We start from the raw sequence: 14,629 nt of genomic DNA on the forward strand, positions 1-14,629 counted from the left end.
CTATGAGGGTGTGTTTATGTCCATTTCCCAGTGTCTGTGCTTCCCTGTGTGTGGCAGAGTGACAAAAGGTGACAGTGAGCAATGGTCCGGACTTAAAAGTGGGTGTGCTTGCTTGCGGATGTGTGTTGGGGTTAGGTAGATTGGTTTGTGTGTGTGTGTGTGTGTGTGTGTGTGTGTGTGTGTGTGTGTGTGTGTGTGTGTGTGTGTGTGTGTGTCTTCACACAATGATGGTGACAGTTGAGAGGGAACTGGGATGTGCAGAATTCCGTTCCGTCCTGATGCCCCTGTCACTTCTTGGCCTTGTTCCCTTCCCCTCAACTTCCCTTCACACCCACCAAGAGGTGAGGGGTGAAATCAGTCACCCATACACAGGGGTGGCCATCCTCCCCTGGCCACAGACATCAGAGCAATGCCACAGATCCAAGAATCTCAAGATCAAAGAAACAACTGCATACATTTGACTCTGAGAGTTGGTCGAGTCATCTTTAGGACTTTAACAAACTGAGTACAACTTCTTAAACATTGATCTTAGCAGTGCATTAAGAAGTGATTGAAACAAATTTCAAATAGCTGGCGTCTTTATATCTATATGATGCAAGAATAAGACTTTCTAGCCATTTCCCTTCACTGGAGGTCTATCAATGACTGGATATGCTCATACAGTAACTTTTCAGAAGATGAATTTTATAAAGACTCCATTTTCTCTCAGTTAGCTTCTAGCTGTACAAAATATATTTACAAGCACATTCACAAAATAGATACACCTCATAGGCATAATCAAAAAGTTCTGTGAATTCTGAGATGACTGAAACGAGACTTCTAAAAAAGCAGAAGTGCAGGCACATGGAGAACAGCACAACTTTATGCACCTCATATATTGTGCTACTTCCTCTTGGGATAAACTGGTGCCAAATATTGAATACTGTTCTTAAAGCATGCAGGCATTCTACACGCTTTCATCCAATAATTTCCAGACAGCGGGGGGAACACAAATCATTAGATGTGAGACATTATATGAATTACATAATAGTGTTAACGCACAGTCACAGACACTGACACCACAGTGCTATAATCAAATAATTCTTGACTGTCATCTTTTCTTGTATGCCTTTCCATCTCCAATTACACAGATACCAGGAGACACATTGGATAATTGTTTTAGAGTATATTGAGTATTCCTGAATATTTGTATCATGGTGCCATCATTATCATGGGACACATTATATTACGTTGAGACTTGCTTTGTGATTTCAACCCTAAAAGAGACTAGACTGCATAACATCACTGCTGTTGTAAAAAAAAGAATAAAGGGATGTATTGGAATTAATAGAATTTCAGCCTACTTGATCTTGGGAACACTGCAACTAAAGGTGCTTAAAGGTGTTAGGCCAACTGCTAAATTTGATGCCTTTTAATATTGCAAAAACTTTGTTTTTGTGTTGACAGTCACTGTCCCTGCTAACAATATATTTCAAAGCACTTAGAGCTGTCCTCCAGGGGCAGGTTAGTGGTCGTTGCAACCAAACACAATGAGTCTATGGCGGCATGCTAATTGTGGCACTGCAGTTTAATTAGCATTAGTGTGGCATACCACAGTAATGAGCATACTGAGGTAATGGATGGCTGTGAACACAGCGACAGGTAGCGGTGGTGTAGAATTAATGTGTGGGTGAGAGAGGGGAGAAAGACAGAGAGAAAAAAACGTTCAACGGATCTGCCAATTAGCTTTTCCCTCCGAAAAGGTTATTCGTTTGACAGCACCAAAGATGTCTTGGGAATACAAAGGATTGAAGGGGCAAGAAGCTTGCAGCATGACTTGCAAGTTTTATCAGCCATTTTGTGTTTACTAATGACTTCCTGAACTTTTTGTATCAGCCTAATAAGCTTGTACATATGTTGTCAAAGGAGCTTGCAAAGAAAACACATGTACATATCTTAGACAACTGTTTATGGAGACGTGATTGTGGGACACTGGCATACAACTGCATAGAAGCATTTAGATTTATGTTATCCTTCATTTACTATGAAACATAGTGGTACTCCAAAGACAATATAAGTTGTGGGCTTGTAAAACTTTACAAGTTTCAAGCAAATTGACACTTTTAGTAGCAGTATCATCTGGGTCCACTGATTCATTAGGGTGCCCCAGTATAATCACAGTTTACCTGTAGAGATTTACTACTGGTTGTACTGACAGATCTTATCTGATAAGCTAGAACATGACATCTGGCTATTGCCAGAAGCATGACATTACTACTCCCATTCCCATTAGTGTGCAAAAATCCCAAGCCATCTCTGTTTTTCTTTATGTTTTGCTCACAAAATTAGAAACAGATGCAGTGATTTATTTAAAAATATTTGTAAACTAGAAACTAGTGTTTCAAATATCCATCCATCCATCCGCTTCCACTTATCCTTTTCAGGGTCGTGGGGGGTGCTGGAGCCTATCCCAGCTGTCATAGGGCGAGAGGCGGGAACACACAGAGACAGACAACCATTCACGCTCACATTCACACCTATGGGTAATGTGGATTAATCAATTAACCTATCCCCACAAGCTGTTGGGGTGATAGTGTTTCAAATATATAAATGTAGACAATTTTTTAGTTAACAATATTTGGTATGATGACTTTTGTTTCTCAATACAGCCTGAACTCTTTTAGACAAGCAAGTAATCTTCAGAAATAGTTCTCCAGGATTCTCGAAGGACATTCAACCTTTTTTTTTTTTAGATGTTAGCTGCCTTTTATTCTGTTCTCTGTCAAGATGATCCCACACTGCTTCAATAATTTTGTGGTCTGGGCCCTGTCCATTGTCACACTGAAAAATTATGCCATTGCCAATCAGATACTTTTTCGATGGTGTTACATGGCAGAGCAAAATCTGAAGTTACTTTTTTGCGTTAATAATTCCACCAGTTTTGACAAGAGCTCCAGGACCACTGGTTCAAATGCAGCTCCCGTACCATGACAGTCTTTAGCCTCCACAGATGGCTGTAGAAACTCACTGTACCTCTCTCTTGACCTGCGTACATATTGATGATGGTTGAACTAAAAATTTCTAATTTGTTGTCACTGATTTTTCATCCAATTCGTATTTAATTTGACATACCTCATCCTGTTCTCCCGGTTACCCTTCTTTATAATGGGCTTCTTGACAGCCACACTTCCACTGAGACCATTTTCAATGAGGCTTCAGTGAAAAGTAGATGGGTCAGTTGAAAGGAGTTGCATCTCCTAGGACCTGTGTCAGGTCTTTGTTGCATTTTTTCCTCATTTCTTAAGGAAATTACTTTAAAACTGCTGTAGATAGTTTTTTAGACCTGGCACTTCTAGTTTTTGTTTAAAAATGCTTTGGGAATACCCTCTTAGTGCAATAATGTTTTTATACCTGTCATATAATGTTATCTATGGTCATTTAATAACTAAATTAGTATCAAACAACTAATTCAGAAAGACCGGTGCATAGAAGGAGAAAAAATTTTCTTAAAAATATCTAAAAATATATATATACATTTAACTAAGCAACTGAGAAGAATTTATGTTTTTGTGACAGGCTGGTATCAACAATGTGTTAAATACAATTTAAAATAGCTTTGCAAAGTTGTTTGTTATGTGTGGAAATAACAATGATTCATCTCTTGAATTAAGCAACTTTTTTATGCTTGAATGATTCATACGTGAGTGTTAAGTGGCTTTAAGAAAAACCAAAACCAAAATCCCCTTCAAATAGTCAGGCACAAGGACTGGATTGAAAATGGGTGGAAAAAGCAGCCAGACACCAACTTCAAAAGACTTTGAGAAAGGCTGAAGAACAACAGCACTTTAAAACTGACAAGGAAGTCTTGCTCCATTGAAACAAAATATAAAGAAGTGAAGGGTTGTTCAAGATTTTTTCATAGTACTGTGTAGTGCACTCACACCTGACACAGATCAAAGGGGCAAAAATATGCAAAAATAAAAATGTAAAATAGAGCAAAACACATTTAAAATTATGATAAATAAATAAAAAAATGCACACTGTAAATGGACTAGTGGAAGTAACGGTAACACATACGAACGTGCCCAGGAAGAATAAAGTGTATGATAACTCTGCTGGAGATGGAGTGTAATTTGAATGGTGATATTGGAAAGAGGTAAGAGTAGGAGGAGAATAAGAAAATGAAAAAGTGAGAAAAGTGACAAGGAGAGAGTGATTTCAGTGCTCTGGGAATATTACCAATATCACAGCCAAAAGCAGAGATTGAGATATGTCAAACCAATTATTAATGTGAAGATATCTCAACATTAGCACGACTTGTTTCGAATTGACACTGATATCACAGAGGAATGTGTGATATTCTCAAAATCCATGCCAAATATGATGACATTCATTTTGACAATGGTACTTCTCCAAATATGGTTTCCAATCTGTCTGGCTGTCATGCACGATAGGCGTGTTGACAGCGTAGTTAACCACTTACAAAACTGACAGCTGACAGACTGGCATTACAGGGGGTAACATAACCACAACGTGGCTGTAACATTTTGTTATATTGGCTCCCTGCAGAAGTGCTTCTGCTTTACTTGGAAGGGTTGATGTGTGGATGGAAGTAACAGAAAGCTTAATAAGCCCTATCAGACTAGCATGTACCAAAAAAAACCAGTTTAAACACGGTTGAATATAACAAGTATTGACTAATTTGTCAAATTCTGACATTTAAAGATAAATCTTTTTAAAAGTGACTTGTTTTGAAAGTGAAATGTTTTCACTCTGCAGCGTAGAATAAATCATGTAATGCATGCATGTAGGAATGCACTTATGGTTGCTTCTGCCCATATGGATACGGGAAGCCTATAATATGCTCACTCTTCTGTAGGAGGCTTTCCCCTGATTGACAGTGTGTGGTATTCAATGTCAATGGTAAAAGAGTAGGGGGGAAAAAAAGAAAAAGATGAAAAGGAGGAGCTGCTTCGATTCAAAACTTTCCTTTCACCTGCTGAGTTTGACAGGCATTAGCATACGTTTTGCATCTTGGCAGAAGATGGCATGAGACGGCCGAGTCTGTTTAGTTGACAGGTGAGGCTCAAGGTTTAGTGAGCCCTCCCCGCGGGGAGGGGCGAGGGAGGGGGGTGTCTGATGTAAATTTTGATGGATCTAAACATATATAGTGGGGTTTAAGGGATTTTGCAAATAGTAGGATAAATGGAAGCATATGTCTTCACGCAGCCGTGTGCATTCAAAGTCAAACATGTGAGTAATTATTGAAGATATTTGTCTTTCTAAACAAATGGTCAGTGTATGTCAAGGACATGACTGCTATCAGAGAAGCAGACACACACACACACACACACACACACACACACACACACACACACACACAGAGCCAGGTGCACCATCCACTCCTGTTGATTTCCTCTCCTGTAATATTGATTGCCTTTCTCCTCTTCCCCTGGTGTTCTCTCTAACAGCTCCTCTCACCGATCTATAGAGTAAATAAAGGCAAAGCTGATAGAGAAGGAGTGTGTGTATGTGTGTGTGTGTAAGAGAGAGAGAGCGAGAGAGAGAGAGAGTGTGGGTGTGTGTGTGAGGGAGTGAGAGAGAGCAAGAGAGCTTGCAATTCTGCTTTTGCTCGGACCAGTGAGGTGATTTCAAGGTTGATTGGAAAAACAAACTATCTGGAAGAACACTTTTGAAGAGGAACCGCTTGCTATCCTTCCACTGAACACCCCTCTTTCCAGCACAAAGTGAGTGTGGGTGGGAGACCGTGTATGAGTCTGAGCTCTTCCTGGTTCGGCCCTTTTGCTATACGTTTGCTATATGTTATTAGGCCTTTGCTATGTGTGTTCAAGTCTCGGGTCTGTTGTCAGTGTACTAGGCCAGGTGCCTGCTTTCATCCTTTGTAAAAATATCTTCAGGCTTGGCCAGACCAGGAAAAAGCATTTCACAGGATAGCGATGCATTGAGTGTGAAGGCAGACAAACACACAAGCTCTATATTCCTATATTTATGTTTTTCCCTGCAGACTTTTCCTGAGGCTTTACATCATTAAACTGTTGTCATTCGCTTACGGAGCTTACTGGTTTTCACTTCATGTCATAATGCTAGGTTAATCACTTCTATGATTGAGCAGGACTTGTGACCAGTCACAGAGGGAAATGGAGGATTTTGTGCTTGTCGTTAAATCGTTACTTTAGTAAATGTGCCGCGTACAAGCAGATAGGCGAAGGTTGCAAGCTATACAGGCTTGTTTTGGTTTTATTTAACAGCTTTCACAATTAGAAAATGTGTTTGAAAATGTGCAAGCTTTACTGTTCAGTTTTGAGCTGTTGTATACTTAGTAAACAACGTATCAGTCCTTTTCGACTAAACTACTTCTTTGAGCAACAGTACTTTATGTTCAGAATCCACTGATCGACTCTTGCATGCAGCTATCCATCAATAATTGTTCCTTTTTTGTGTTACAACAGAAATATGGTTCAGCCAAGACAAAGCGGAGGTGGGTGAAGACGAAAAGAAAAACGTTAAACATTTCTGTCTTCCGAATATCAAACAGTTCAGCTTTCAATTGCTGAGATGCCTGAAGAAAAGTGCTTTGGATCAACCATGTGTGCATTTTTGTGTATGAGTGTACCAGACCTACACAACAAGGACAGGCTAACAGTCATGCTACCTTGCAAAATAAACCCTAGTTCTCCCACTTTCTTTATCCTTCAGCCTGTTTAACTTGTAAAGCTTCCTTTTTTGTTTTGGATAATTGAAAAGCGGCCATACAAAACAACTATTCAAAATATAGAAAACTGGAAAAAAGGACATTTTAAAAATACTCTCGAGAAAGTATTACAATTTACTGAGAACTACAGCTAAATGTGAAGATTGGCCATGTGTCTGTGTAAACACTTTTTCTTTTTGGAGGTCTGCTGGGATGTTATCTATCAAGCTGTGAATCAAGCCTGTTAATGGCTTTGCACTACTACTGACCTCACATTAAATAAAGTGGGTAGGAAGGAGTGGAAAGATACATACACAAATATTAACAGACTGCATACATGCTTCAGGACCTTCAAAGCATAATTTTCAAGCCCATGTCATCTCAGTGGATTTTTATGTTTCCAGACACATAATTATTTTCCAATTATCCTCTAGAGACCATTAAAAGTAACATGTTTATGTGGACTACAGAGTATTATGGTGTGTAATGCATTTGTATCTACACACGCATATTTGCATGAGCGACGGCACAATCCATGCACAGCAGTCAGTAATTAGTTGTCTGTGGTGAATTAGTAAATATACCCAACAGCTACATCCATCCTCCATTGTTTTAACATGAAGTTTACAAGTCTGTTATTAAACTTTGTTTTGCAATTTTCTCAAACATAATCAAGAAAAAATTCAATGGTTAGGAAAAAAACACAGCAATAGTGTAAAGAATATGAAGTTATCCTTGGTGCTGAGGCCTAAATTTGGTAAATTAGGGAGCTATACAATAAATAAATTAACGGGCTAATAAAACAACAGCAGTGGTTGTGGCAGGAGTATAAAGTCCTGTCTACCCTGTGGTCGAGGTGGAACTCGGGGGGGTTTCAATTACACCAGGACCAAGTTAAGAATTCACATGCTGGGTAAGGGGGATGGACTTTGAGAAAGGTGAACCTGTGGTCGATCAGTCCCAATGGGTTGTGCATTTTACATTTTGTGGCTGTGTGCTACCGGGCTGTCTAAATGACAGAATGTGTGAGTGCTGATAGGTCCGCACAGGCTCACACACCAAACACAAACTCGCATGCACGCAGCACACCTGTAATCTCTTTTTCCTGCCCTTGTGATGGTCAAACGTCTAGACACCTGAGATCGACTCAAGAGGCACTTTGGTTATTTTCTCGCTCTCTTTGGGTTCTATTCTTGTTTTCGGTGACTTGACACTAACTCTCAAGCAACAAGGGCTTGTGTGTGAGCATTCGTGGCTTATATGTGTGTGTTAAGACAGAGGTGAGCTGAAAGGGCTAAGTGTGACAGACCAATCTGTAACCACCCATTTCCTCTGACTGTTAGGATACGAAAAGTCTTAATGGGTTTGTAAGCACACATAAATCCATACTTAAACAGTACATATTACCACACATAGTGAATTGATAATCGTGATAGAAATTAACTGTATGGTTGGAATTAATATATGTGTGTGACCTTGCATATAACTTCTAATATGTGGCGCTCAAATGAGTGTTCACAGGCTGCATCCTATGTGCATCATCTATTTTTATTTCTTATGTTCTGTTGCACAAACAGATACTTTTTCGCCCTCCTTTCAGACACATTCACTCCCTGATCATTGAATATGTCATGATATCCTTGATACCTTGAGTGTTTCTTAGAATTTGCCAGTATCTATTCGTTACTATTCTGTTCCCTTAGCTCTCTCTTTATGACCTTGCCATTCATCTGTTATTCCCTTCATCTGTCCATCTTCACTTCTCTGTAGCTTTCAGTATGTTCCTCTCACACTCACCCTGCTACCCTGCCCTCACTGTGTCCTCCCAGTGCCAGCAGGGATGAAGGTGCTAAATGTACTCAGTCTCACTGATACACACACCTACGCACATTTACACACACTCTACCCCAGGGCTAGAACCAACACAAGAAACCAATTTTCAATTTACAGTGGAGTGGGAAATCTCCCTGCCCACAGCAAGCACTATCTCCCTCCCATCTTGAGGGACAAGGGTTTGACAGCAGCTGGGGTGTTTGCGAATTTGTGCTTATCTATGTGTGCATGCTTGTGCATTTCAAGGAAACAATGAGGGAGACGGTCTTAAAAGCAGGAGCAATAAGAAAAGAGAAGACGAAGGGGAACAGGGCGCAAGAAAAAGTAAATCATTTGTTTTTAATGAACTAATCTTGGAGATGTCATTCAACAGTTTTCTACAATAAAAGAAGCTATCACTTGCTTAGTGTCAACTGGGCTTGGTGCCCACTGGCAGTGCCCACCAGTATCTATGCTCTCACCAGGTTCTAGTTTCAGGGGTAGTAAACAATGCCAGTGGTTAGGTTTGGTAATGGATCTAAAAGGGTGGGGTGGGGGGTTGTTGGCAAAAAGCTGATTCCCCAGGAAAGCAATCTGAGACTTGGCCTGCGCTGGCTTCAGGTGTCCCTAAAAGCTAAAAGACTGCAAAGGATGGAATGCTGGGCATGGACCCAGGCGCCACATAGAGGTAGGGGAGTCTAACAACCCAAAACACCCTCAAAATGTCTGGTATGTTGGAGGCATAACAAATGAAAGAGAAGCAACTGAGCAAATACAGTATTTGTATGCATCAGGGGTAAGCAGGAAAGAGAGAACTGCATGTGTGTTTAGGTCTGAGAGAGTTCTAACAGGACTTACATGTTGTGCAGAACACACCAGCCACAGTGGGGATCTCCGGATCCAAGACATTCGCTGCAGGTTGTGTACTGACCACACGCCTCCACTGGGATCCTCGACAGCTGCAATGAGATACAAATATCATTAACATACAGCAGAAAGCTGTGTGGCAGCATGAATAATGCGAGGATGAGTAGAAATACCAAAAGGAGAACATTACCACAAGACACAGAGAGGGCCTGAAACTAGTGAAAGTGATATATAATATTCTGAAACAAAACAGAAACATTGTGTTCAGGTTTTGGCAGAGAGACATAATGATACATTTTCAAGACATCAAATAAGAAAGTGCAGTGAGCAGGAATCTTTGGATAATGGTGTCATAGACAGCTTCTTCAGATCAGCGATACTGCTGTTGCAATCAGCAGTATCTGTCTGCTGTATGGTCGAGGTAAGTGTAGGTGCAGAGGTGACGGTGATAGTAACGCCTTTTACTGAAAACATAATATATAATATATTGTTACAGAGTTATTATTTCCATCTAGGATGACTCAGATCAACACAAAATGATCATTAAAACAATTATGCTAGTTGTAAATTGTCTCTATTAAACACAATTACATCATGAAGATGTGGAAGATTCAATTAAAGCCTTCCTTTTATCTTGATTTACGCAACAGCCCGAAAAACAAATCCATCTAAAGCACTAGTTTTACCCACTATACTGTATACACACATAAATTCTTTTAGTTTCATGACCGATTTCTATTAAAATGTTATTTTTCGACAGCTCCCCCGTTGCTCCAATCGACCTCGTTCCATATGGGAAACTTGGCCACTTGGGACAGCCGTCCATCCATTATGATGTATAGCCTTGCCAATTCAAAGTGGCATTGACTGGCACTGATTGGCATGGGCCATGAGTGACCGAGCACAAGGGGCAAAGCTGAGGTAGATCTCGGGATGTCCCCCTCCTCTTGTCTCCATGGTAACTGCATGGTGCAATAATAGGTGTTGCTGGCACTTTTGATAAATGAGCCGTCATTGGTAGATGACCGCTGTCACTCAGGCTGCTCTGTGATGACAGCCAAGAAAGAGAGACAACATCGTCGGTGTTGGACCGATGTGGGTAAAAAGGGTGCACGTGTGCCTGCATACTTCTGGAATTACTAAAAAACAGTGGAAAAAAATTGTTAGAAGAAAGGTATAAATATTTAGTTTTTGCTTTTAACATCCAAGTTGAGTTTCTTCAACTTTTTCTCACATGAAACTTTAAAAAATTGTTTCTTTTATTTTAAAACCAACTTAACATAAAGGAACTAGAAGGCTATACTAGCACTGTGTGTCACCCAGCGATAGTATACATCCACTGTATGATTTAAACCACTGGACCTAGTTTCAAGAAAGTCTCAAAATTTGGCAGTCACTTTGGTAACACCCCCAAGCAATTATTGTACTATTTAAATGAAAAGGGAGACAGTTAAAACAGATGCAATGTCCAATGAGATATAAAAATGCATGCTGTCATATCTGTTAGATTCATTAACCGACGCCTCAAACTAAACCACAAATGTCATGCTAATTCATGCTATGAATATGATTAGACAAGAAAAAAATAATATTCTATCCTACATGTTTGCTATTTTTAACAAGTACAGGTATGGCTGCCATCACACAATTGAATCTATGGGCTGCATGTGTCATGTGCAACACGACTGACTCATATGGTGCCCTGTTCAGCTTTTAATTGGCTCTTCAGGGGCAGGGCCAGAACACCTTTACCATTACAGGATTCTCCAGTGCATATTTATTAAGGATTCTTTGAGTGATTCACTGAAGATGTATCATGGAGAGGACAAAAGTAAGTCTTACATCAAAATACTCAATAGACTTATTATACCTTTGCTGAATACTAAAACCCATTATCCTGGATACCTGAGAGACATTACATTTATAGCAAAAAGAATTACAAAAATATAGATAGAGAAGTTTGAGTAAGAGGTCAGCTCAAGCGCAACTTGCTAAAGAAAACATGGATTTAATGCCCTGTTCGCAAATACTAATGCAGTCATGGTGAGTACTGATGTAATTTAGGTCTTAAATCAACCACCTACAATATGAACTGAGGATCAAACTGTTTTGCATACTGCTCTCTCTCTGTGTACCTCTGGATATATGAGATGTAATTATACATGTCGTTGCAGCACATTTTACTGACTAAATTCCATATTTGAGGGTATGAAAAGGACCATAATTAAACCATGCAATGTAGGGCATGACAGAATGTAACAAGAGATCAGAAATGCCTGTGCCTAGTGGTATCTCTAAAGCACAGCCTGCCACTGACGGCGGTTCTCTCTGTTGGACTATCACACAGCACATCTCTGCCTGACAGCCTCTCTCAAATAATAATAATAAAATAAAAAACCCACACAAGTCAAGTCAGTTTTGCTCACGCTGATGGTGGAAGTCATATTTCAAGACATATGCACACTGATGCACAAGAACCACAGACATCCACATACAGTACTACTGGAGTCATGCAGTGACACATGACGGAGAAACTCTAAAAAACATACTAGTGCATTGTTCCTTCTCTTTCTCGCGACATTTATGCATCTTTGCAAGTACTATAAATAGCGTACTCGCTTGCAAACACACACACACACACACACACACACACACACATATACACACACATTCTAAAACAGATTCACACACAGCTGAATAAATTCAGAGGGGGCGTATTTCCTTGTCAAAGTCAAGAGGAATCCAGCTTGCTATTACAGATTAGAGACAAAGCACTTCTGTGTGCTAAGCTTGTGTCTGCTCTGGGGGGAAAAAAAATAGCTAGTATTTTTTGCCCTCCCTACTGTGTAGAGGCGTATTTGCATTAGGTAGATAAAGAGAATGAGTTTGAGATGGAATCGGGGAGATAGTGGAGAAATGGTGTGTGCACATGATCAAACTCAACACTGATCGTCATTGCACGGTGCATCTTGCGAGATAGATTTCCTGCTTTCCTGTCACTCTCCACCGGGCCTGCACCTCCTCCTGCAATCCAGCACTGCCTCGCCCCACTGCCAGCTAAAATAAGCTCTAAGTCACTAAAGAGAAAGGCCATTGTGATAGCCTATAGTGGGATTTCAGCTCCAAAAAGCCTTATCGTAAGAGTATATGAAAGCACGATTTCTCTTTGCCGGTGCATGTGCGTATTTATGTCATCTACGTGGCCGTGACACGCCATCAAGTGGTTTGTCACCTTGTGATCTGCCATAGAAACTAAGCACCCAGACAGAACTGTAGCAAAAGATGCCACTGTATCTTTACAATTTAACACTTCATCAGTGGCAGATATGCTGATACACACATCACCCACAACTATACACCTACACAAAAAAAACCTCACATGGAATTAAACTTCGATTATAATGGAATGAACCTCCTGATGCCTATCAACGCCTCAGATGCCTGCATCTGGGGAGATGGTTTTATTGAACAGATAAAACATACACACAAACAAAGGCAAACACACACCACCATTCAGAGCATGGCAGAAATGATGGGTGCCGATGTGGCTCCTCTGTTCCAGAGCACACATCCTGATATCATTCATTCTCCCTCTGTTTCTATCTGTCTGTCTCTGTCACTCAGATGCTCTGAGGTGTGTAAGATCATACATTCATCATCTCTCCAGAGCTTCGCTCCTCTATCGGACACACACACACACTTTAGCGAGCAATACTTTTGTCTCCTCTTTTATCAAAAAATTGAGGGATTTGGTGGCTAAACGACCCAATGCACCCCTTGTCCCTCTCATCTCGATATCACATTCATTTCATGCTATCTTCTTCGTGGGCTTTGCCAGTGAGACGACCATTACGGCTCGCAGTCTCTCCACTATGACCGTGCTATCATATCAGCAGGGATAAATACAAAGGATGGGGTGCATGGCATTTATAATTCCCTCCGTGTTTCAGGTGAGTAAATGACAGCCATTACACCCTGCACTCTCCCTCCTTTCACAATAGGGAGAGATGGAGGCTGCTGAACATAATCGTGCTTTTTAAAAAAGGCAGAGATCACAGAAGTACTTGATACCCTAATGTGTGGGGAGGAAGATGAAGACGCACTTGATCATTTACTGTGGCGGCACAATGGCATCAAATTATATATACAGTTTATATGTGTAAGATGGGTATCAAGGGAATTGGGGTGTCAGGGTGGGGGCCTTTGCATCTTCAAATTTTTACTTTAAAACCTTAATCATTCCACTAAGGAAAGACTGTCTTTGTTTTTCTTTGCTCCCTCTTTTACTCTGACTCCCCTTCTTCTTGCACAATGCCAGGGGCATCCAAGTCAACCTGCAATGGGGAAAGTGATCATTTATTAAATCGGCAGAGACTTTTATTATCAACTAATTCTTCAGCCTAATCTCTGTTCCTCTCTTTATCCCACTCTTTTCCTGCCCGCTCCACTTGTAATTAAACAGGAATTCCACCTGCAGCTAAACTAAACCACTCCAAATGAACAGAGAGAGGGAAATTAAAGTGATAGCCCAATCCTGCTTCACAGCCTGTAGGGCACACTGAACTTCTCTTATCTTTTCTCTTCTTCCTCCCGGCTAGCTTCGTCTTTTTCTCCTTCCCTGGTGTGAGTTTGTTCATTAGTTCAGCACAGTGTTGGCAATCCTTTTGGCTGGGAAGTGAAATTAACAAGAAATAATGTGCTAAATGTAAGTAATGTGGTGCTTTTTGGTTATTTTCAAACCAACACATTGCAGTGCATTTGAGAACGATGTATTGCTTCTTACAGCAGAAGAAAGCAAAGCAGTGCCAGTGTGCATGCCACCATCTGTATTGTTTTAAAGTTTACAACTCCCCTCAAATACACCCACACCCACCCAGGGTAAAGCTACTGATCATTTATTCCAAGTGGTCAAGCAGCATTTTGTTTCTTGTTTACTTCGCCTTATAAATCCTGAATGTTCTTCTCTTCTAACGCAGAATGTGAGTTGATGCTTCATTTGCTTCAGTGTGACTTCCTTTTTTTGTCTTTCTGTATCGCACCTCCAGCTGGATGAAGGCAGGATTGAAGTTAAAGTCAAATGAAGCGAGGGACACGTCAACGATCCACTGCCTCGTCACAGCCGACGTCCCACTCAATCCGTCAGCCACCAAACAATGGTATTATATCACAAACTCAGCTAACAGAGCGGGCCAGTGGCTGCAGGTTCAATATTGGTTTCATTTGACGTTCCAGAGGTTAAATGACAAAGCCATCTATTGC

General features: G+C 40.6%; 1 protein-coding gene across 2 annotated transcripts in view; it reads right to left on the reverse strand.

The window, feature by feature from the left end:
• Nucleotides 1–14,629, reverse strand: part of plxna4 (plexin A4) — a 238,369-nt gene that overhangs the window by 81,327 nt on the left and 142,413 nt on the right. For both annotated transcript variants that reach the window (XM_005733435.1, XM_005733434.1), the window contains exon 5: nt 9,362–9,462. In XM_005733435.1, the coding sequence (XP_005733492.1) occupies nt 9,362–9,462 (101 nt within the window). The remainder of the gene's footprint in view (nt 1–9,361; nt 9,463–14,629) is intronic.

This window comes from Pundamilia nyererei, unplaced genomic scaffold (assembly GCF_000239375.1).
Source record: "Pundamilia nyererei isolate P.nyererei 1_Seehausen unplaced genomic scaffold, PunNye1.0 scaffold00052, whole genome shotgun sequence".
NCBI lineage: Eukaryota > Metazoa > Chordata > Actinopteri > Cichliformes > Cichlidae > Pundamilia > Pundamilia nyererei.